The sequence below is a fragment of the Cnephaeus nilssonii genome (assembly GCF_951640355.1).
Source record: "Cnephaeus nilssonii genome assembly, chromosome: 16".
NCBI classification, from domain to species: Eukaryota; Metazoa; Chordata; class Mammalia; order Chiroptera; family Vespertilionidae; genus Cnephaeus; species Cnephaeus nilssonii.
Window position 1 is genome coordinate 41,013,345 of NC_137087.1, and position 21,315 is coordinate 41,034,659.

The 21,315-nt window shown below is 47.0% G+C and overlaps 1 protein-coding gene across 1 annotated transcript in view; it reads right to left on the reverse strand.

The window, feature by feature from the left end:
* TLL2 (tolloid like 2) overlaps positions 1–21,315 on the reverse strand; it is a gene marked incomplete at both ends in the record, with an annotated part of 100,202 nt that overhangs the window by 52,148 nt on the left and 26,739 nt on the right. Inside the window, one exon of the mRNA XM_079794138.1 lies at positions 5,912–5,989. Within this exon, the coding sequence (XP_079650264.1) occupies positions 5,912–5,989 (78 nt within the window). The remainder of the gene's footprint in view (positions 1–5,911; positions 5,990–21,315) is intronic.

Sequence of the window (21,315 nt, forward strand, 5' to 3'; positions counted from 1 at the left end):
CCAGCTTCACCCACTGACATTACCTGCTTGGCCTCTACATGTATTCTAACTCGCTATCTCAGTCCTAGACTACAAATTGCACCCAAATTTCAAATATGAGTTGCCCCCGTAGACTGGAAGGTCCCCGGGGGTCAGGAACTGTCACTGGCTTGTTCACACTCTGTTCACACCCAGCACCTTGCCTGGTCAGTGGTAAGCATTCAGGGTCTTCATATTTTGAATGAATTAATTAAAGAATGGATGAGTTATGCTAAAAATAAACAGCCCCACAGTCCAAAAAATTCTGTGGTGGAAACCTCTTCGAAATATTGGCAGCCCCGGAACCCTTAATGTTTAAATACTGAGAATCATCACGTCTTAAGTAATCACAGGCAGCGATGTAGCAAGTGGAAGTTTGTTATTCATTTCCCATATGGTTTTCAACAAGTCTCTTAATTTTCCTCTGCCTCCAACTCTCCTTTGGAGAATGGACAGGAATACTTTTCTCTCGGAGGCACTCACACTAAGACAGAGCATGTTTCTCAGACAAGCTGTGTTATACGTGCATGTGACCCAGTACTGTCAGGGCCCGGTATGCAGCCGAGTCAGCATGGGAAAGTCTTAAGTGCACCTGGAAAGAAACCAGGCTGTAATTTCCAGAGATGGGTTATTGAATGACAGCTTCCCCCTCGGTCCGGTGAGAAATTTAATTTGCCAAGGACTCAACACAGGAAGCATTTGCCGATTAAAAATATGTCTAAACAGATGTTCCGCTTAGCCTGGAAGAAGGATCTTAATGCAACTGTCATTATTGGATTTTCTTGGATTACTACTATCTGGAACCGGAGTGCAAATAGAAGGATGTAATTATGTATTATGGCCAAGAGTCCTGCATTTAAAAAGGAGCTCAGGGGGTCTGAAAGGATTTAACACGCTGGGGGTGGGGGGTAAAGTCCATTTAGATCCTCTGACCCTGGGAGCGGACCCTGTCCTTGCTGAAGAAGCAGAGCGGCCGTAACTATTCAATGTTCCATCTTCAGCGGAAGGCACAGCCGTGTCATAAACAGAACCAGGCCTGACCCGGCCTTCTCAAGCGAGGAACTGTGAATTTTCAATTAGTCAGCTGATCACTCCCACACTGGAAGTAAACACCCGGACAGTCCAGCCATCTGCATAACCCTCAGCCCACAGATGATGGGCAAATTTGCACTTGGCCAGAGATGTGGCAATCCTGAGCCACTAAAGAGCAGCTCCTCACTGTGTCAGTGGTTCTCAAACCTAGATGCCCATTTGAATCAACTGGGGAACTTTAACAAAATGCTGGCCCGGCTGGTGTGGCTCAGTGGTTGAGTGTTGACCTATGAACCAGAAGGTTCATAGGTCAACACTGATTCCTGGTCAGGGCACATGCCCAGGTTGCAGGCTTGATCCCCAATAGGGAGCGTGCAGGAGGCAGCCGAACAATAATTCTCTCTCATCATTTATGTTTCTTTCTCTCTCTCCCTCTCCTTTCCCTCTGAAATCAATAAAAAATAAATTCTGGTGTCTGTCCCCTGCCCTGAGGTGGTGACCCAATGGGCCTCCAGTGGAGCCAATGCATCTGTAGTTTTTGAAGCTCTCCAGGTGATTCGCAAGTGCAGTTAGTTTGAGAACCACCGATATAGCCCAACGGTTAAGAGCAAGGAGTGTGGGGTGAGAGGGACTTAGGTGCAGGGTAAACACTGCCATTTGCTACCAGTGTGGCCTTGGATAAGCCACCCTCCCCTGAGCCTTCCTTCCTGCTGGATGGTGGTGGTGTGGGCACTGAACCAGGTAATAAATGTCAAATGCCTGCCGTGGTGGGGACTCAAGGCAAGCTGCAGTGATGACTATCAAGGTCTGCATTTGGGGAGAAGCTAGAAAGAATGCCCAAGGTGAGGCTCAGCGGTTACACCCAGATACGCTGAGGTAAGAAGACTTTCAGGGGTTTAGCACTGAGTGGTGCTTTGCACCCAAGTTGGTGGGATTCCCTTTTTTCTGGTGCAACCAGATCCTGCTATTTGCTTGGGCACAAAGCCTATAGGGACTGTTCCCGGAAGTGACAGGTCCATTCTCTATTATGAATATGGTTCTGGAAATCAGGCCCCAGCACAATCATAGCTTCGTTCATGGAGCAGTCACATACCCACCCCATTTCATTAATCCCATTATCAGCCCCGAAATGCAGGCTGGGCTCCCATTTCCAGGGAGAGAGGCTCCTGAGACCAGACCGTCTGCTCAGTGAGCAGTTCTCCCAGCCCCTAGCCCTCCCCAGAGCTGGGAGCACAAATCCCACCGTCAGGGCTGAGGGGAGACACATAAAGCCAGGAAATAACCCAGCCACCGAAGCCAGCAGGCCCAGGGCTTCCCTCAGATCCTTTCTCCTGCCTGGGCGGTCTCTTTTTCCGGGAGTGGCGGGGGTGGGGGTGGGGATAGGGGGTTGCAGGTTGTGATGAAAGGAGAATCTGAGATTGACACAACTCGCCTTATCTTTAATTCCAACAAAACAAGAAGCACCCAAGCTGGAGCCTTGACAGTGTCCAGGAGGGACGATTGGATGAGAAGGCTGAAAGGACGGGCTAGCACAGCCTGCCCTCACCTCCCCTTTGGGGTCTGCTTTCCCCTCAGCATTGCCCCAGATGCTTAAAGAACGGCTCCTCTGAAGCTCTCATATCGAGTGGAGGATCGGCCTGGCCTTGACATCATCCTCTTCAAACAAACCAGGGTCATTTGAGGAGCTGCAGATTATGGATTTAGCCAGCTTTAGGAGCTTGGGGCGTGGTAGATGAGGGAATGCTGTCATCATCCTCCTTAAAAAAAAACCCAAGAAGGTCTCCAGTTGCGGTGTGGTATTGTGTACAACCCCTCCGGAGACAGAATTTTAATGGGCTGCAGCAGCCTTATTCCTTCCTGTCCCTCTTAATTGTGTTTCTCTGCAGCTGTTGAACAGCTGTGGGATTCCAGTCCAGAGGTGGACAATGCACTTGCAATGCTGGATAATATAATTCCTGGAGGTGGAGGTAGAGAAGAAGAAGAAGCGGAGGAGCTGCATTCATGGGGTACCTTTTACACAACAGACACCTGGCTATGCACTTTGTGTAAACATTATTTCTAATTCTCTCTAAATCTCTTATGTGGAGTTAGACAACTTATCCAAGGTCATAGCTACTAAGTGGCCGAGCTGGGATGCAAACCCAAGTGTGTCTGACTATCCCAGTTTATTTGGTTGGGTCATTTTACACCCTATAAACTAGTAAATATTAAAAACCCTGACAATATCTATTGCTGGTGAGCAGGTGAGAAGCAATGAGGGAAGGTGGCAGGTGGTCTCCAAACACAGCCACCAGCAAGTTCTGTCATCCCTGTGAGCTCCTGCCACTTATCATATTAGGGATGGAACCTATTTTCTTCTCCTTGAACCTGGGCTGGACTTTGGCTTGTTGTGACCAATAGAAGGTGACTGAAGTAGCAGTCAGGGAGTTCTGAGTCCAGGCCTTCAGTCAACTAATGGCTTCTGCTTCCTCCTTCTAGGAAGCCAGCTGCCATCCTATAAAAAAGGTCTCCGGCTAGACAACTAAGTGGTGAAAGTCCACGTCGAGAAAGGAGTCATGTGGGGAGGTACACCGAAGCACAAGGCTGTGACTAAAGCTTCTTTTGGCCTCCCAGCCCAGCCCAGCTTCTAGCTGAATGTAGTCAAGTGAGTGACCTCAGCCAACATCAGCCGAAGAACCACACCACTGAGCCCAGTCAACCCACAGAACCATGGAAGATAACAAATCACTGTTTGAAGTCACTAAGTTTGGGGGTAGTTTTTATGCGACAGTAAATCACTTAAATAAGGAAGGAAACATCAGGTTTGGCATCTGGATCACTGCATGTGATGGCAAACCCCTCTGTTTTCATTCCCACACCCTATGCTCCACGGTCACCACTAAGTGCTGGGCATCCATGGCCAAAATGAAGTGCCACTGAGTTTGTCAGATGTCTTGGAGCCTGAAAATGCGTAAGTCCAAATGGCTTTGAGTAAGCAAAGCAGTTAAATACAGATGTTAAAGGGGGCCTTGCACATGGTTCCAGAAACAAACTGTGTGACTGAGAAACAAGTGCACAATGTAAATGGTGGTGGCGGGGAGTGGGAGCTAAAGCATCTCTGCCTCTCTCTGAAAGAGGTCACAGTGACAAGACGGGCATCAGAAACGGAGTAAAAAAATGGGCAAAGGACAGGAAAAGCTGAGTCACAGAAGTGCACACCCAAATCACTGGCAGAGGTAGAAAAAGACGCTCCAAGTCACCGGCAGTCAGAAAAATATAAGTAAGTAACAATAAGCTACCATTCACATTACTGAAAATAACGATAATACCTAGAGTGAGAAAGGATGTGGGGAAAGGGACCCAGTTTTAAGTTGCTACGGAAATGTGAATGGTTACACCTTTTGAAACGCATTCGAGCAACACTGTTCATGATGGCAAAAACCTGAAGTGAATATTAATTGATAAAGAAAGGATGAATAAATTATGGTCTAGTCATAGCAGTAATATTTTGCAACTATTCAGAAGAATAAATTGAAGTTATAACAAGTGTCTTAGATGGGGTTTCCCATAAGGTATTGATGAATGGGGAAAGCATGATACATAAAAAACATGTATCAAATATGATCCCATTTTTTAAAAAATGACAAAGCTTATAGCTATATATATGTTTGTATGTGTATATGTATAAATCTGTACATAAATACATATGTGCATATATATGCATAGAAGAGTGCATACAAAGTCATTTGCATGCATTACCTGGGAAAGGGTAGGAAAAAAGAAGAAAAGGAGGTAGCCAAATTAAAGGGAAAAGAAAAAAAGGAGACAACACTAAAAAAGTATGTAATTACATCATCACATTTACACATTTGTGTGAATTATACATATGCATTTGTGTGAAATTATGTATATGCATGTGTATCTGTGAAATATAAAATAACATTAAAGCAAAAACATAAAATAAAGCAAATAATAATTTCTACTTCATCCCTACATAGTCATCCCCCAAACTTGGGATTCTGGCACTTTAAAATTATTCCCTTTGCTCTGTGTTAATTTTATGTAGAAGAAATGCCATCGCTGGCAGTGAGCCCTGATTCCCACAGAAAGTAGGCCTCTGAGCAGGAAAAGCTCTCCAAAAGCGAGACACCTTCCCATTACCTCCAGGCTAGAATCTTACAACTTGGAGAGCATTCACAGGCCTGAGCATAATGCAGACAGGAAGTGGTGGTACTTCCAGGCAGGTACCTGCTGATCGGTGGCCTTGCCCACAGCCAGCCACAACCTCACCTGCTGCCTCCCCTACAGCCCAGGCTTCTCTAGTCTACACCCTCCCCTCCCCAGCCCCTAACCCAGCTTTATTTTCCTTCCTTGCCTCCCATGCCCACTTGTTCTGTCAGACCCCAAACTTCATCATCCCTCCTCTCAGCCCTCAGGGGCTTCAACTCACAAGCCAAGTTCTAGAGAGAAAGGTCAAGTACAGATTGCAGAGTTTAACTGAAGACCGTACAGTCTCTGAGCAACCGAATGCCACACTCTATCCCTTTCTCTGGCAGCCAGCCCACCCCACTCAACAAAAGGACACACTCCCTCATGCCCACAGACTTCAGGACTGCTTAGTCCACTACGATAAAAGGTATATAAGAGGTTCCCAAAGCCAGGGTTGTGGAGAGGGAAAATGGGGAGCAACTGCTTACTTGGTATGGAGTTGGCTTTTCAGGTGTTGAAAACAACATGGATCTAGACAATGGTGATGGCTGCACAATTGTGAATGCACGTAATGCTACTCAATGGTACACATTAAAATGGTAAATTTTATGTGAAATTTACCACAGTTTTTTTTTTTTTTAAGTACCCAAAGGCCTGGTGAGCCTCGCATTACCCTTTCTAGCTTCCTCCCTGCTGGCATTCGCGGCTGTAGCATTCGGCCAGCTCTCGAATGACTGGTCTTCAAGTCCACCTGAAGGAAAGAAGAAGAAAAATCCGTGAGAAAACATCAGCCTTCTTTGCACCAGCACCGAGAGGAGGGAGACACCTGGTCACCTGGGGGATGATCAGAATCACCAGCAGGATGGGAAAGATTTGTTCAACAAGGGTCTACTGAGCATTTACTATGTGCCAGGACCTGTTCTAGACACTAAGGCAAAAACAAAAACAAAAACCAACCCTGCTTATTTTTAATAAGCACACACATAATTCACAAATTATAAACTCTCCTTGATCAGCTCAAGGGCACTTGAAGTCAAATATACAAATAAGCAAATCCCAAAGTCAGCTCCCTCACCCCCACCTCCATGAGAAAGCCCGAATGCAAACAGGACAGGCTCCTGGAGTCCCCCGGCCGTGGAGCCCACAGGATGTCATCTGTGCTGCCTTGGCGGAAACAGGCATTCTGGTTCTTCTTTGGGGTGAGTCTCCTTTTAGAAACTGCTCTGTTTACTTTGTAAATCAGACTCTGCGGGCACCGCCTCAGTCCAGGACAGCAATGCTTGCCAGTAGCCATGATCCATAAGCCGGTTCACATCCCTCCCCACCAGGAACACGGTCAATCACCAATTCTTATTAGACCCACTGCCAGTCACTAGGGATCCAGCAATGAACAAGACAGGCAGGGGTGATAGTCTAAATGGGTGGACAGTAAACAGTAAGAAAATAAATAAGATCATTGCAGGTTCAGAAAATGCCCTGAAGATCAACTTCAGTATGTGGTGAAGCATGATTGGAGCAGCTGCTTAGAAGGTGGTTGGAATAGGCCCTTGTAGGGAGGTGACACTCGGAGATCCAGGTCAGTGCAACCCCAGCAGAAGGCAGGGTGGCGAAAGAACCCGGATCAGGAATGGACTTGGCCTATGGAGGCGCCAACATGGTGGCCGAGGCGGGTAGGGCAGAAAGCAGGAGAGAGACAGAGGGGGGTGCTGTTATCTGTTTTACCAAGGTCTCTCTGGCAGGCAAAAGAGAAAGCCGGGCGATCAGTAAGGAGCCTTGAGAAGGTCCAGGGGAGAGACAGCAGTGGGTGGGCTACACAGTGCAATGGAGATGTTGGGGACCTGTCATATTAGAGGTGGAGTTGGAGGCAGAGCAACGAGAGAGGCTGATGGGACTGAGGAGGGCCACCAAGGACTCCTATAGTTGAGGTTGGAAAAACTGAATGGGTAGTGACATCGGAAAGCAGATCTGAGGACAAAACCTGGGTCCATGAGAGACTATCATACACATGAATCCCCACCAGACCCATTACAGGACAATCTATTTACTAATGCAAAATTATCTCTTACCTTCGTTTAGAAATTTGCAACTTCCCAAGCAGTTTCCCCACCTCCCCTTTGACTCTTGAGTACCATACTCAGTGGCAGGCAGAGTGGCATCCCATTTTACGCAGGAGGAAACTGGGACACACGATAATTATCCCAGGGTTGTCGATCCCATTAGGGAAGCTGAGGGTCCAGGACCGCCTGATGATCTTCCCCATGTCCCACAGCTAGAAAGGGTCCCAAACACAGAAGCCCATGGTCTGGCCCCGGACAACCCCTGGAGACAGCCCTGCGGTCCCACATCCCAACTCTTGATGTGCAGACTACCTCTTCCTCTCTTGTGACTGACATTGGCGGTGGACCAGGCGCATGCTGACATTCTTGTATGCCTTCATCCTGCTCGTTCCGATGCCTTTCTGGCCAACTCAGAATCCACTCACACACTCCCTGCAGCTGCCGGGGCGTTGGCTGCCAGCTCCCAGCCCTCTGGGTATTCTTCCAGTTGCGATATCATTTCCTCTCGGGCTAAAGGTTGGGGGAAATCCTGATGGTGTGAAAATCACTGGCCGGCAGAGGAACGTGCCATGTGTGGAGTGAAGGCGAGCCCGAGGCTGAGGCTCTGGGACTCGCTTAGTCTTTCCTCCGCCATGTAACTGTGGGTAAGACCCCGGGTATTCGTATTTTTCATCTGTCAAATGGGCTGTTGTGAGGACCAAGTGAGGTAATGAATTTGTTCAGGAACTCACTCATTCAACAAATATTTATCCAGCACCTGCAACATGCCAGATGCTGTTTCTGCTGTGCAGGATGTGACACTGAACAAAGTCTACCCTGACCTCATGGAAATCATATTCGGATGGAGGGCAGGAGAGAAAACAATAAACAGATAGACAACTTAAGTATCTAAGTCGGCTGTTAATAAGCACCATGAAGAAAATAAACGAAGGTGAGAGAAACAGTGAATGCGAGGCATGAGTGATTTCAGTGTGTGATTTCAGTGAGGTAGAAAAGCAAAAGCCCAAAGACAGTGAGGGCGAGAGTCTGCAGCTAAATGAAAGCATTCCAAAGGGAGGGAATAGCAGGTGCAAAGGCCCTGGGGCGGGAGAGTACTTGGCAGGAGGGAAGCGGATATGACTGGACTGGAATGAGCGAGGGAGACAGTAGTAGGCAATGAGGTCAGCGGGCAGTGGAGGGTCTGGAGAGTCAGCTCATGTGAGGCCTTGCAGGCCATTTTCAGCATTGGGGCATTGATCCTGAGAGACCTAGATGGGACCCAGAGGACATGAAAGAGTTTTGTAACTGCAGCTCTGAATATGACCCAGGTTATCAGTAGTGGATAGGAGCTTGGATTTGAAAGAAGATTCCATATAGCACTCGGCCTGGAGGGTTAGTAAGTTAGACCTGCTTGGCTCCTGCACAAGGGGTGGGAAACATAAGAAACAGACCCGTAAGGATACCTGGGCAAAGACTGGTTCAGGTTAGCTGGAGGCTGTGGTTGAGAACTAAGGGGGGTGAAGTGGGGGGGGGGGGGGTAGAGGCAGGCAGAGGAGGGGATGGGTTGAGGAATTCTGATTCCCTTCCCCTCCTGGTGCTCAGGGTTATAAAGCTCTGGAGTTGGGGGAAGACCAGGTGCCCCCAGTAGATGGAGCGGGAAAAGAATCCGTGTTCACTAAGTGTCAATCATGGTGCAGACCATGCACTAAGAACAATGCCAAATACTTTCCTGGCCTTGAATTGTATAATTCTAGCCTCATAAAAACCAATGACAAAAGGGCCATAAATATCCCCATTTTATAGATGGAGAAACAAGGCAAAGAGATTTGCCTGTCTTGCGAGAACAGAGATTATTAGTGGTGGTGACAACTGGAGGTGGGTCCTGTCTGATCCCCAAACCTGTACTCCTTCCCCTCAGCCTCATCCCCAACAAGAACAAGGGGTGCCTGGGAGAGGCTGGTTACTCCCAAGGGACCCATGGCACTTTCAGGGTCTGTGGGGGGACACCCAGAGTCAAGGATGAGGTTGAGGCCATGGGCACAGATCCCTCATCTGTCATCCTTACCCGCAAGAGACGGAAGGCTCTGTCTTTTCTTAGAAGGGCTTTCTCGGAAGCTCAAATCTCATGTTCTGGTACAGCTGAGCCTGGAATCTACTTGGCGTTCACGTGGTCTGGCCACTCCCCTGATGAAAACCCTCGCAAGGCTCCCTACTGCTCTGGGGATGAGTTCCAACTCCTAACATAACCACGGAGGCCCCCGTGATCTGGGCCCACTGGCCTCCTCCACCTGTGCTTCGGGGCTTCCTGCCACATTCCCACTCCCTTTCTCTGCCTAGCCACCCTAAGCTACTTACAGCACGTGCGTGGATTTCCACTTCTCTCTTAGTGATGCACCTGCCTTCGGCCAAACCCACCACCTCTTCACCTGGCCAGCATCTACTGGTCCTTCAAGTGTCAGCCTGGGTACCACTTCCTCTGGGAAGCTGCCCTGTTGACCCTCGCAGGTTAGAGGAGCACCTCTGTGCCCTATCACCCCCTGGGTTTACATCACAAGGTACCGTATTTTCCGGCGTATAAGACGACTGGCCGTGTAGAAGATTTTCCTGGGTTAAAAAGTCGTCTTATACGCCGGAAAATACGGTATTGTGATTTCCTATGTACTCAGCTGCCCCCCATCTCCCAGCCTGGTGTCTGATTTTTAGCATTTTGAAGAAATTGACTTTGTTTTGTCCTAACACAAACAGCCAGCACCGTGCCTGGCACACAGCAGGCACTCAATAAAATATGTGATGCATAAATAGACGGACAGACAGACGGATGGACGGATGGTTGGGTGACCGTTGCTTGAAAAGAGAACTCAATAATCTTTAACTCAGAGGAACCGATGGAAAAATTTGTCTCGATCAGTTTCGAAGGGAGGAAAGCAGATAGTCTCGTAGCAATGGTTCCCGGCCTTGGCTGCACTTTGGGATCACCTGGGAAGCTTTTTAGAAAAATACTGATGCCTGGGTCCCCCAGAGGTTCTTGTTTAACTGCCCTGGGCCTTGGGATTTTTTAAAGCTCCCAGGTGGTTCTAAAACGCAGCCAAGGTTGAGATTCAATACTCAGAGCATCCTGTCAGAGGAAGCCCCATCTCAGGATTATTTTCTTAACAACCAACCTCTCTCCTTCCAGGCTCACCAGGAATGGAAGATGTGGGACTGGAGACAGACATCAAATGCTAAGAAAAGTCATTTCTCACATCTACACTCGTGGAAAGTGTTGCTCTGTTTCACTAAAAACAGGTGTGGCTGTGGCTAAAGCTGCAGTACTAGGCACACAGAACAAGGAACAGAGAAATACAGCCTGATGCAGACAAAGATTCGGGGGCCATGGGGGAGGGACTCAGAGTGTGGGGATATGTTTTTCCTTGGGTGGGATTTCAAGAGAAAAATATTTGGAAAAATAAAACATATATATATATATCCTTGTATTTGATCTTTGGTTAATTACCTCTTCAGTCAGAGGATATGCAAAGATCTTGTAGATTTCATTAGTCACAGGGGTTTATTCAAACATCTCCTTTGCATAAGAAACCCAGGCTTACAGCTGGTCTCTGGGAAAGAATGCCCTCCAGGCCTTGAAAAGAGAGCCCGGGGCCTGTTCATGCTCTCGCTGGAACACAGCGGAGGTCAGCGGCCCGCGATGCCTGGGGGCCAGGCTGAAATGTTTCTATCCAGCATTTGCAATTCAATCCCACAGTTTCCTTTATGGAACAATTCACTAAATTCAGAGTTGTTCTTTTTTTCTAATTCACCATATAATTCACCTCCCAAGTTCAATTAAGAAGCAATCTGTTAGCAACTTTGGGAGCAAGCTGCTTTTCTTTGGGAAAGCCCAATTTTCTTCTGCTTCGAACAAAAAAGTGGCTTAATTAGATGCATCATAGGAGCCATTGATGTACACACAACGCCCCTCCGCCGTAATTAATGAAATATTAACTATGTATATCCAAAGCCATCTAGGGCAGAGACTGGTTCCACACCTCAGTCTTGTTCGTTTGAACAATAGTGGCTAAGAGTTCATCTTCTTAATTTGGTAATTAATAAACAAAATGTTATGTTAATTATTCCCTCCACCCCTCACTCTTAGAGCCAAACACTACTTGGGTTTTGGCTTTCTTAAACACAAGGGTAAGTTAACATTTTAAGTGCTGATTATTTGCAGGTACAACACATATGTTATCTATTTAAGCCTCAAGCCCCCGCCTCTCAGGTGGGTATATCCCCATTTTACATGCAGGGTAACTGTGGCTCTCAGCAGTTACACTATCACTGGGGACACATAGCCATTGGGTGGGGAGGTTGAGATTCTTTCCAGATCAGTCCGGTGTCAAAGCCTGTAGTATACATTGCATGCTAAAGTAACCTTGCCTGGGCAACCTTCGCGCTCATGTTTCCTGATGTGAATGATGATGACATGAGTGGAGCCATGTTAAAACAGGGCAGGAGTAGCCATTTCAGAGGAACTATCCTGCACATCTTCCTTTTCCTTATCTTCCAAACTGGACAAAACTGCCAACATTCCAAGAAGTCAGTTGGAATGAGAATATCTTGTTTGTAAGGACTGATGGAACTGGACTTCACCAATAATCAGACCAATCAATGAAGTACCAATCTAGCCTTCTTCCAGATAACCAAATCTTAAGCCAGTCCATGAGGTACAAATCTAACCTCACCTCGTCCAGCACCAATGAAATAACGTACCCCATCTTCCTTCCTTTCCCATGGAACCATGGATCTCCTGTATTGGGGGGGACACTATTTGGGTTTTTGCCTGAATCTGTTCTTCCCAGATTAGAATTCTTTGATCTCAAATAAACATTGGTTGCTTCTCATTCAGACTTTTTATTTTTAGGTTAACACTGACTTTTTAATATGTACAGCCCTGACTCATCAGAGGTAAATCTAGCATGAAACTGCCTATGCTTTAGTCTATGAAAAAGAAAAAGTAGCCGAAACCGGTTTGGCTCAGTGGATAGAGCGTCGGCCTGCGGACTGAAGGGTCCCAGGTTCGATTCCGGTCAAGGGCATGTACATTGGTTGCGGGCACATACATCCCTGGTCGGGGGTGTGCAGGAGGCAGCTGGTCGATGTTTCTCTCTCATCGATGTTTCTAGCTCTCTATTCCTCTCCCTTCCTCTCGGTAAAAAATCAATAAAAATATATTTTTTAAAAAAAAGAAAAAGAAAAAGTAATCTCCAGTAAAGATCCTAAAAATTGCTTTATTACCAGTCCATTCATTCAATACCTATTGGCTGAGGGCCTGCTTTGGGCAGCACTGTGTTGGGTTCCTTAAGGCAGAACAGGCAGGGCTTACCTTCCTGGTGCCTTCACGGTTCCATGGAGGGAATGAAAATCAACAATAAACAGATCATTTCATGGAGGGATTAAGCACTTTGAAGAAATTAAAACGGAGCTTTTGAAAGAGCAATGGTGGGTGTGAGCTCAGAACGGAGACCTGAATGATGAAAGGGAACATTCATTTGGGAAGAGTATTCTAGGGAGGGGGAAAGCAAATAAAAAGTCCTGAAGAAGGAAAATGAGTCTGATATGGCTGGAGCTAGAGCTGACTGAGCCGCACCAGCTGCTGCAGTCTCGTCCTCACAACCATGTCTTAAGCAGCCTCAATTTGCCATGCCCTTTGGTCAGATGTAAATGCACAGCAACCCCATAAGTAAGCATCGTTCGTTCCTCTTTTACAGAAGATAAAACTGGGGCTCATGAATAAGTTGTCCAAGGTCATCCAGCTGGTAAAAGACTAAACTTGGCCCTAGCCGGTTTGGCTCAATGGATAGAGCATCCGCCTGCGGACTGGAGGGTCCCAGGTTCGATTCCAGCCAAGGGCACATGCCTGAGTTGCGGGCTTGGTCCCCAGTGCGGGGCGTGCAGGAGGCAGCCAATCAATGATTCTCATCGTTGATATTTCTCTCTCTCTCTCCTTCTTCCTTCTTCTCTAAAATCAATAAAGTAAAATAAAAAATAAAAAGGGCCCACCTTGCATTCTAAGGTGGGCCCTTCTGACTCCAGAATCCAAGCTCATAACCCCTGCCCCTCAACCCTATACCTGTGGTCTGAGCGAGCAATCCAGGCAAGGTCAATGAATGAAATATCTGTACGCCTCGGTCAGAAAACTACCTGCAAGACATACAGGCTCAGCCGAGGTTTCATTTATCCATTAGAGGGGAAAATGACATGACGGTTAAACAGATTGATTCAGGAACAAACTAGGCAACCACGATAGCAATCAATGTATAATCCTAAGTAATTCGGTGCCAAGTAATTGTTATATCTATGCCAAATTTCAAATGCTACAGAAGGGAAGGAGAAATGAGTTAAAAGGTTTTTTGCCAGTTTCTGTTAATGAAGTGATTTAATATCGGCGAGTGTGTAACAAAATGGGAATCCTTGTACACTGCTGGTGGAGAAGCAATATAAATTGATAACATGTGATGAGGTAATTTAGCAAGATGTACCAAAGTCTTTCAAAACTGATTTTGACCCAAGAACATGAATTCTAGGTTTCTGTACTAAGGGATTGATTGGCAATGAAGACAACGGATGTTCATCTCAACATTTTTTTATGACAAAGACTGTAACAACCACACCCAACGGGGGAGTGGTAAGATGAATTATGATATAATGGAACACTGTGTAACCTTTTAAACTGTTTTAGAAGAAAGTTTCCTAAATGGGAAACATGTTCATAGTATAAGTAAAAAAACAGGTTAAGACGTAGTACCCAGTGTGATTCCAATAGAATCGAGTCTGAACCCATGTTTTTAAAAAACATCTACAAAAACAAAAGAAAAAGGAAAAACATTGAATGGAAATACCCACAATGCCCATTGTGATTATCTCTGGTTGGTGATTTTTGGATTAATTTTATTTTCTCATATACTTACCAAAATTTCCAAATTTTATTTAATATATTATTTTTTAAAATCGGGAAGTAAAAAGATTTTCAAAAAGAAGAACTAGATTACAGCATACACTTTGTCTAAAAACATGTGCTCTGCAGTTTGTAGTGTGTGAGAGCGCGCGCACACACACACGGTTGCTGGGGAAACCTTTAGCCGATGGGAAAGAAACATAGTTGTGTTTACACAGATGGAAAGTTGTGGTCCAATCTTTTTTTTCTGCTCTGGCCATGGAAAGAGAAAAATACGGAGTCCACACCTTGGCACTTACCCTCTCTGTGTTTCAGTTTTCTCATCCATAAAATGGGATTAAGGGTCTTCACCTCTTAGGGTTCTTATGCCAATTAAGAGCTATACATTCAAGGTATAGAACAATGACCCATAATCAGCACTCATTGAGTTAGCTATTAGTATTATTACTAGAGGCCCGATGCACGAAATTCGTGCAAGGGGCTCGGCTCCCACCGCTGAGGCGGCTGCCTTGGCCCTCGCAGTCCCGGCTTCGTCCGGAAGGTCGGGCCAGTCTAATTAGCATATTATGCTTTTATTATTATAGACTAGAGGCCCGGTGCACGAAATTCGTGCACGGGCGGGGGGGGGGGTTGTGTGTCCCTCAGCCCAGCCTACACCCTCTCCAATCTGGGACCCCTCAAGGGATGTCCGACTGCCCATTTAGGCCTGATCTCGGTAGGATCGGGCCTAAATGGGCAGTCGGACATCCCTCTCACAATCCAGGACTGCTGGCTCCCAACTGCTCGCCTTCCTGCCTTCCTGATTGCCCCTAACTGCTTCTGCCTGCCAGCCTGATCACCCCCTAGCCACTCTGCTGCCAGCCTTATTGCCCCTAATTGCCCTCTCCTGCAGGCCTGGTCCCCCACAACTGCTCTCCCCTGCAGGCCTGCCCCCCCCCCCCCCCGCAACTGCCCTTCCCGGCAGGCCCGGTCGCCCCCAACTTCCCTCCTCTGCTGGCCTGGTCACCTCTAACTGCCCTCCCCTGCAGGCTTGATCACCCCCAACTGCCCTCCCTTGCAGGCCTGGTCTCCCCCCAACTACTCTCCCCTGCAGGCCTGGGTCCCCCCAACTTCCCTCCCCTGTAGGCCTGGTCACCCCCAACTTCTCTCTCCTGCAAGCCTAGTCCCCCCCTAACTGCCCTCCCCTGAAGGCCTGGTCCCCCCCAACTGCTCTCCCCTGCAGGCCTGGGTCCCCCCCAACTGCCCTTCCCTGCAGGCCTAGTCGCCCCCAACTTCCCTCCTCTGCCAGCCTGGTGACCCCTAACTTCCCTCCCCTGCAGGCTTGATCGCCCCCAACTGCCCTCCCTTGCAGGCCTGGTCCCTCCCAACTGCCCTCCCCTGCTGGCCATCTTGTGATGACCATCTTGTGTCCACATGGGGGCAGCCATCTTTGACCACATGGGGGCAGCCATCTTGTGTGTTGGTGTGACTGTCAATTTGCATATTACTCTTTTATTAGATAGAGAATTATCACTATTGACTCTAAAACTGTTCTGAAGTCTGAAGGAGCAGATTGGGGTGAAACAATAAGCCACAGAGACAAGACATTTTATACCTGAAGCATCACAAGTCAAGTAAAAAGTTCAAGTTATCCTTAAAGTAGACTTAACAAAACCAAGTTTAGGCTGAGAATCCATTGAAAGTCAATGGCAGTTAGTGGGAGAAAAGCATCCACTGTACCCAGGCATGGATTTCCTTAAACCTGGTTCCAAATAGTGCTCACCCATAACAATCTGAGATATCAAATAGCTATTAAAAGTTAACTAAAGATATACTTTAAGACTCGAGTGACTAGATTATGTGTAGCCATCCTCTTATCCCCGGGAAAGTGGAGCTGATTGGCCCCTTCACTTCCAGCTGAGCTCAGAACCATTGGATTTCCTCGGAACCACCTAAGGATCCCACTTCTGGATAGCTCTCACCACCTGCCCTGAATCATGTTAATTCCACAACATGCTAGACCAGTGGTCGGCAAACTGCGGCTCGCGAGCCTCATGCGGCTCTTTGGCTCCTTGAGTGTGGCTCTTCCACAAAATACCACATGTGGGCGCGCACGTACAGTGCGATTGAAACTTCGTGGCCCATGCGCAGAAGTCGGTTTTCAGCCTGGGCGAGTCTATTTTGAAGAAGTGGCGTTAGAACACTCAAGGGGCCAAAGAGCTGCATGTGGCTCGCAAGCCGCGGTTTGCCGACCACCGTGCTAGGCTGTGTGGGAGACACAGCTGTGAACCAGACACTAACCCACCCACAGGAGCCATGAGGCACAAAGAACAGTGAGAGCAATCAGATGAAGGAAATCCCACTCCCAACCTGGAAGTCCAGGCGGGCTTCCTGGAAGTAGCATTGAAGGACATGAAAGGTTACAACAAGTGGAGGTGGGAAGGTGTCAGGCAGGAATAGAACACAGAAACAATTTGCCCAGCTTTTGCACAGCTTTTTCTGTCTAAGTGGTCTTTGTCAAGATATTTAATTTCTTTAAGCTTTAGTTTCCTCATCCATAAAAATCGACATAACAGGACTCTAACTTTTCAGTTTGTGAGCACACCTCAAACAGTGCCTGGCACATTGTAGCCATAATCTTACTAATGATTACTCTTCAGGTCAGTTTCCCCAAACGAAGTTATGGGTTTAATGCAATCATGACTCACATTCTAAGCTCAACCTCTTGCGTGAAGCCATCCCCCTCCTCACTGCTTCATTCTCATGTCCCTCATGTTCATTCATTCCTTCATTCAACAATCTTCTATGGGGCACCTCTCTGTGCCAGGCACTGGACCAGGTGCCAGGGACAGAAAAACAGATCAGACACAGTTCCCACTCTCAAGGAGCTCCTAGCCCTGGTCATATCATGCCCACACTACAATTATTTGTAAACCAATCTGTTGTCCCCACAAGACAACTCCTGAAGGACTGAGACAACACCTCTCTATCTCTACCGTGTGGTGTTCACAGCAGATGCTAACAAATACATCCATTTTAATTGGACTGAATTGAATTGGCTAATGCTTGTATAAATTATCTCAGCTAATTCTCACCGCACCTGTGTGGGGTGAGGTATTATTATTGTTATCTCCATTTTACAGATGAGGAATGGAGTTTAATGAGGTGTAAAGCACATGTGTGTCTTCCTAGAAGAATTTTATCACGTGGCCTTTGCACCGATGCCAAATGACCAATAAAGATGTACAAATATCTCAAAGGGCAAACCCCATAAATTGCATCACAGAAACAGTAGCATAGAACTCAGGAAATCAAAGAAAGGAAAAGGCCAACCCACGCCCTCTCCAGAGAACTAGAGAGAAGCAGAAAGAACAGCACAAAGCTTCATGACCTGTCCCTGACCTTTCAGGACAGAATTCAGCTTGGTTCAAGAAGTGTGGAGCAATGGCTTCACATTTAAGAGGTAGTACAGGTAACTAGAGGCTAAGGTAACTAATGTTTTTTGGGTGATGGCATATGCCAGTGAAATGTAATGGGCTCTTGGTTTCAGAGTGGTTAATACCCATTAATGGTTCTAACCCACTGATTCACTGGGCCAGAAAGAAACTGTTCTGGTGCCAACACACATGCTGGGCCATTAATCACCCCCTGAAAGACACCGAGTGTCCTGTTTGACTTCTCTCTGTTTTCCCCCCTGTATCATCCAGGGCCCGAGACATGACCTGCTGTGTTGCAAGCAGGTGCCAGAGACTGAAAGTTCATGGAAAAGAAGAAAAGATGTTCCAGAGGAAGGAACTTTTTCCAGCCTACCAGGCAATAGCTGAAGCTCTAGGATCCTCCCCGCTTAAAGGAGATGGGGGAAGTGGCCCTGACCAGTGTCATGGGACCTGAATGGGGGTCCAAGGATGGTGTCTCTTTCTCAGTGGCCCCATATGCAAACTCAAATGCCTAAGGTTGGGAGGCCAGGCACGTAATACATCAGAGTGAAAGAGGTTGGGTGGGGGAGGTGGATAGGGAGTAGTGGGGTCTGTGGCAAATAGCAGAGCACCTGCTCCTCCCGATTTCAACCCATCATCATGCAACTCAGTTGATTGTTACCATGTGGGGTTGCTGGACCCACATGGCCAGATCTTCCAATTTTTCAAGAGAAGCCAAGATTCTGGATATTTATGAGAAACCTGATTTTTAAATGTTGGCAGTAAAATTAAAATTCTTTAAGCACTACAAAACAAGCAAAACCCATCTGCAGACCAGATTTGGCTCATGGGCTGACCCCTTAGGACCTTTGGGCTGCAGAGTAAATGGAAAAGTCATGCCTCTAGGGGGTGCCAATGTCAGGGATGGAAGGAATTCCCTGGACAATGGCAGCCAAGTTGCAGGGAATGCTTGAGGGTAATGGAGAACCTGGGAAACAGAAAGCAAGAGGCAGTAGGAGCAGGACAGGGGCTGGGTAAAGATCAGAGGTTCAATGTCAAGGCCAGCTGGGGCTCTTCTCTCACTGTTTAGGGCATACAGGCTCACTGAAGGACACCAAAGAGAAATAAGATGAGCAGAACTCGGGATGAGATTCCACTGGCAACTCCACCAACATCATAACCTTCTCTCTCTGGACTTCCTTGGAAACCACAGAAATAATGACCTGCAGATGTTATGTAAACAACCTCAGAAGATACGTGACTTTGTCTTATACACCAGCCACAGGTTAGCATGATGGCAGAGGGAAGCCTCATCCAAACTCATCCCAGCAGGGCCATCTGCCACCCCTCAAGCTGCGTCACTGGCTTTCCCAGTCCAGCTCACTTGACACGGGTGTGCAGTGTCTCCATCCCTCACGTGGCTCTGCTGTGGGAGGCAGGCTGACCTTTCTTAACCTCCTCTCTTCAGCCCATTGTCGTTTATTGCTAAGATAAGACAAAGGGAGGCTACAATCACATTTTTGCCAACACCTACGGGACCCCACTGGAGGGTGTCTGGAAGGTCTCAGGTTAGATGCAATTGGAGCAGACTGTTCTAAAGTTCCACGAGGTTCAATGAAGGAGGAGCCCAGAACTATTGTTGTCCAATCAGACATGCGTGCAGCAAACCCCACGCAGCAGTGAGTCCCCATCCATTCATGGCTTATCTTTGGCAAAGGAACCAAGAAGACTCATTCTTGGCCCTCAGGAAGCCTAGAATCCAACCCTCTATTTTACAGATAAGGAAACTGAGGTCCCATAAGGTAAAGTGACATGGCCAATGTCTGCCATATAGTGGGTAATTCTGAAAGTTTGTGGCACTAGTTTTGTCCAAAAACGACATAGTTCACTATCGTGCCCAATAAGAAAATACTTGAGTAGTAAATGCATTTGAATCAAAGGTCCATTCCCAGCTGTAACAAAATGCAGACATCTCAAAGAGGCAAGAAACACAGAGCAAAGGTGCACAGCTTTAAGAAAACTACAAATGCTGAGTTCAAAAATGTTGGGAAGTGATTACTTGTTGGCTAGATCATCCTTTATTTTGTCAAAAAGGATCCACTACAGGTACTCTAAGTCAAGGTGGGAATTTTTTTTCATGTCTAGGTCATTAATGTAGAATGACTGATTGGAGGGCTGCATAAATAACAAGACTTTAAGTATGGTTTATTTCATTCCATTTTGCTTTAGAAATCAATTACCATTTACTTTAAGAACAGGAAACAGACTACCATTCGATAAATAAATAAATAAGAACATATATAGTTAAAGGAGAACAAAAATAGAATCAGATTACGAAGAACCAAAACGTGATGCTTGGGGAGGTAAGGCACAATCCTCTTGTTGGCCAAAACCGAGAGGCAAAGATCGGATCCTCAGTCGTGCCCATGCCCAGCTCTCATGTTCTCTGGAACGAAGGCACAGACCCACCACCTGCTTCCATTATCACTGTTTGCTCCTCTTACCTCTTGGTGGCTCTGCTGTCAGCCCTCTGATCAGCTCACTTTATACTTATTTCCTTGGATATCTCTCCACTCTTAGGACTTCCACGATACCCTTACGTCAGTAGGTACTATAGACATTCAGTAGGGGACCTCGAATTGAGGAGTCATGATATAGACTTGGACATGCTGGCCATGATGGGTCAGGTGCAAAAAGGTGAGGCAAAGCAAAAACTAGACATTCCCTGGCCCCCGAGAAGAGAAGCCAGCCTTGTTCCTTTCCCTCCAATTTCTAGCCCAATCCCCAAGAGGCCAGCTCTTCTGCTTCTGTCTTAGATGGATGGCCATGAGAATATATTTCTAAATAAACTATTTTACTTCAGCTATTCGGAGTGGGATTCTGTACCTTGAAACTGAAGGAAACTTGTCTAGAATGTCAGGTCCTAAGCTCTTGTTTGTCCTGGTTTCTCAAACTAATCTCTCAATTTTGACGCTGGCTCCCAAATCCATGGCCCATTAGGAGGCCTGGGATAAGGGCTCTCTGGATGGATGGATGCCCCCAGGTGGTCACTGTCCTGCCCCGACCTGGCTCTCAGCCCCCACTGTGGCTCCAAGTGGACTCCCAGCCCAGTTTCTCCAAATTCTGACCAATGTAGTCACAATAAAAATCAACCAAAAGGTGAATTTTCTTTTCCCAACACTTCAAATTCACAATGAACTCTGGCTTCCATCCAAGGTATAAGTCAGCCTCTGAATGAGGCCCCAGGGAATGAGATGATAGAATCCTTATGTTGCATTCTTTTTTCCTTCCCAAAGAACAGATGTGCACTTTATCAGATGCCTCTTTATCATCTCAAATCATCTTACTAAATTGAAAACTTTACGGGCGGAATGACTACTAGGCCCTTCCCACTTGTCTCCCAGCTGCCAACTGCTGCTGTGGGCTCACCCGGCCCAGTGCTCAGTTGGGGGAGTTGAAAAAGTTTGGGATCAACACTTGAGGGTTTCAGCAGCACATATTTGGACCCGATTTTGATCTGTGGGGTTCTGCTCAATTTCTGATGCTTATCCCCATCTTATTTTCTCAGCCAAGCTTCTGGCATGTTATTCTCCCTCATACCCTCTTCCCAAAAGAACCAGGAGTCCATACCTTGTTCTTCTAAGCTCTTGGCACTGAACTGGAACTTTGTGTGAGTTCTAGGCAAGGCCTCTCTGATGCTATTTGCCAGGGTCTC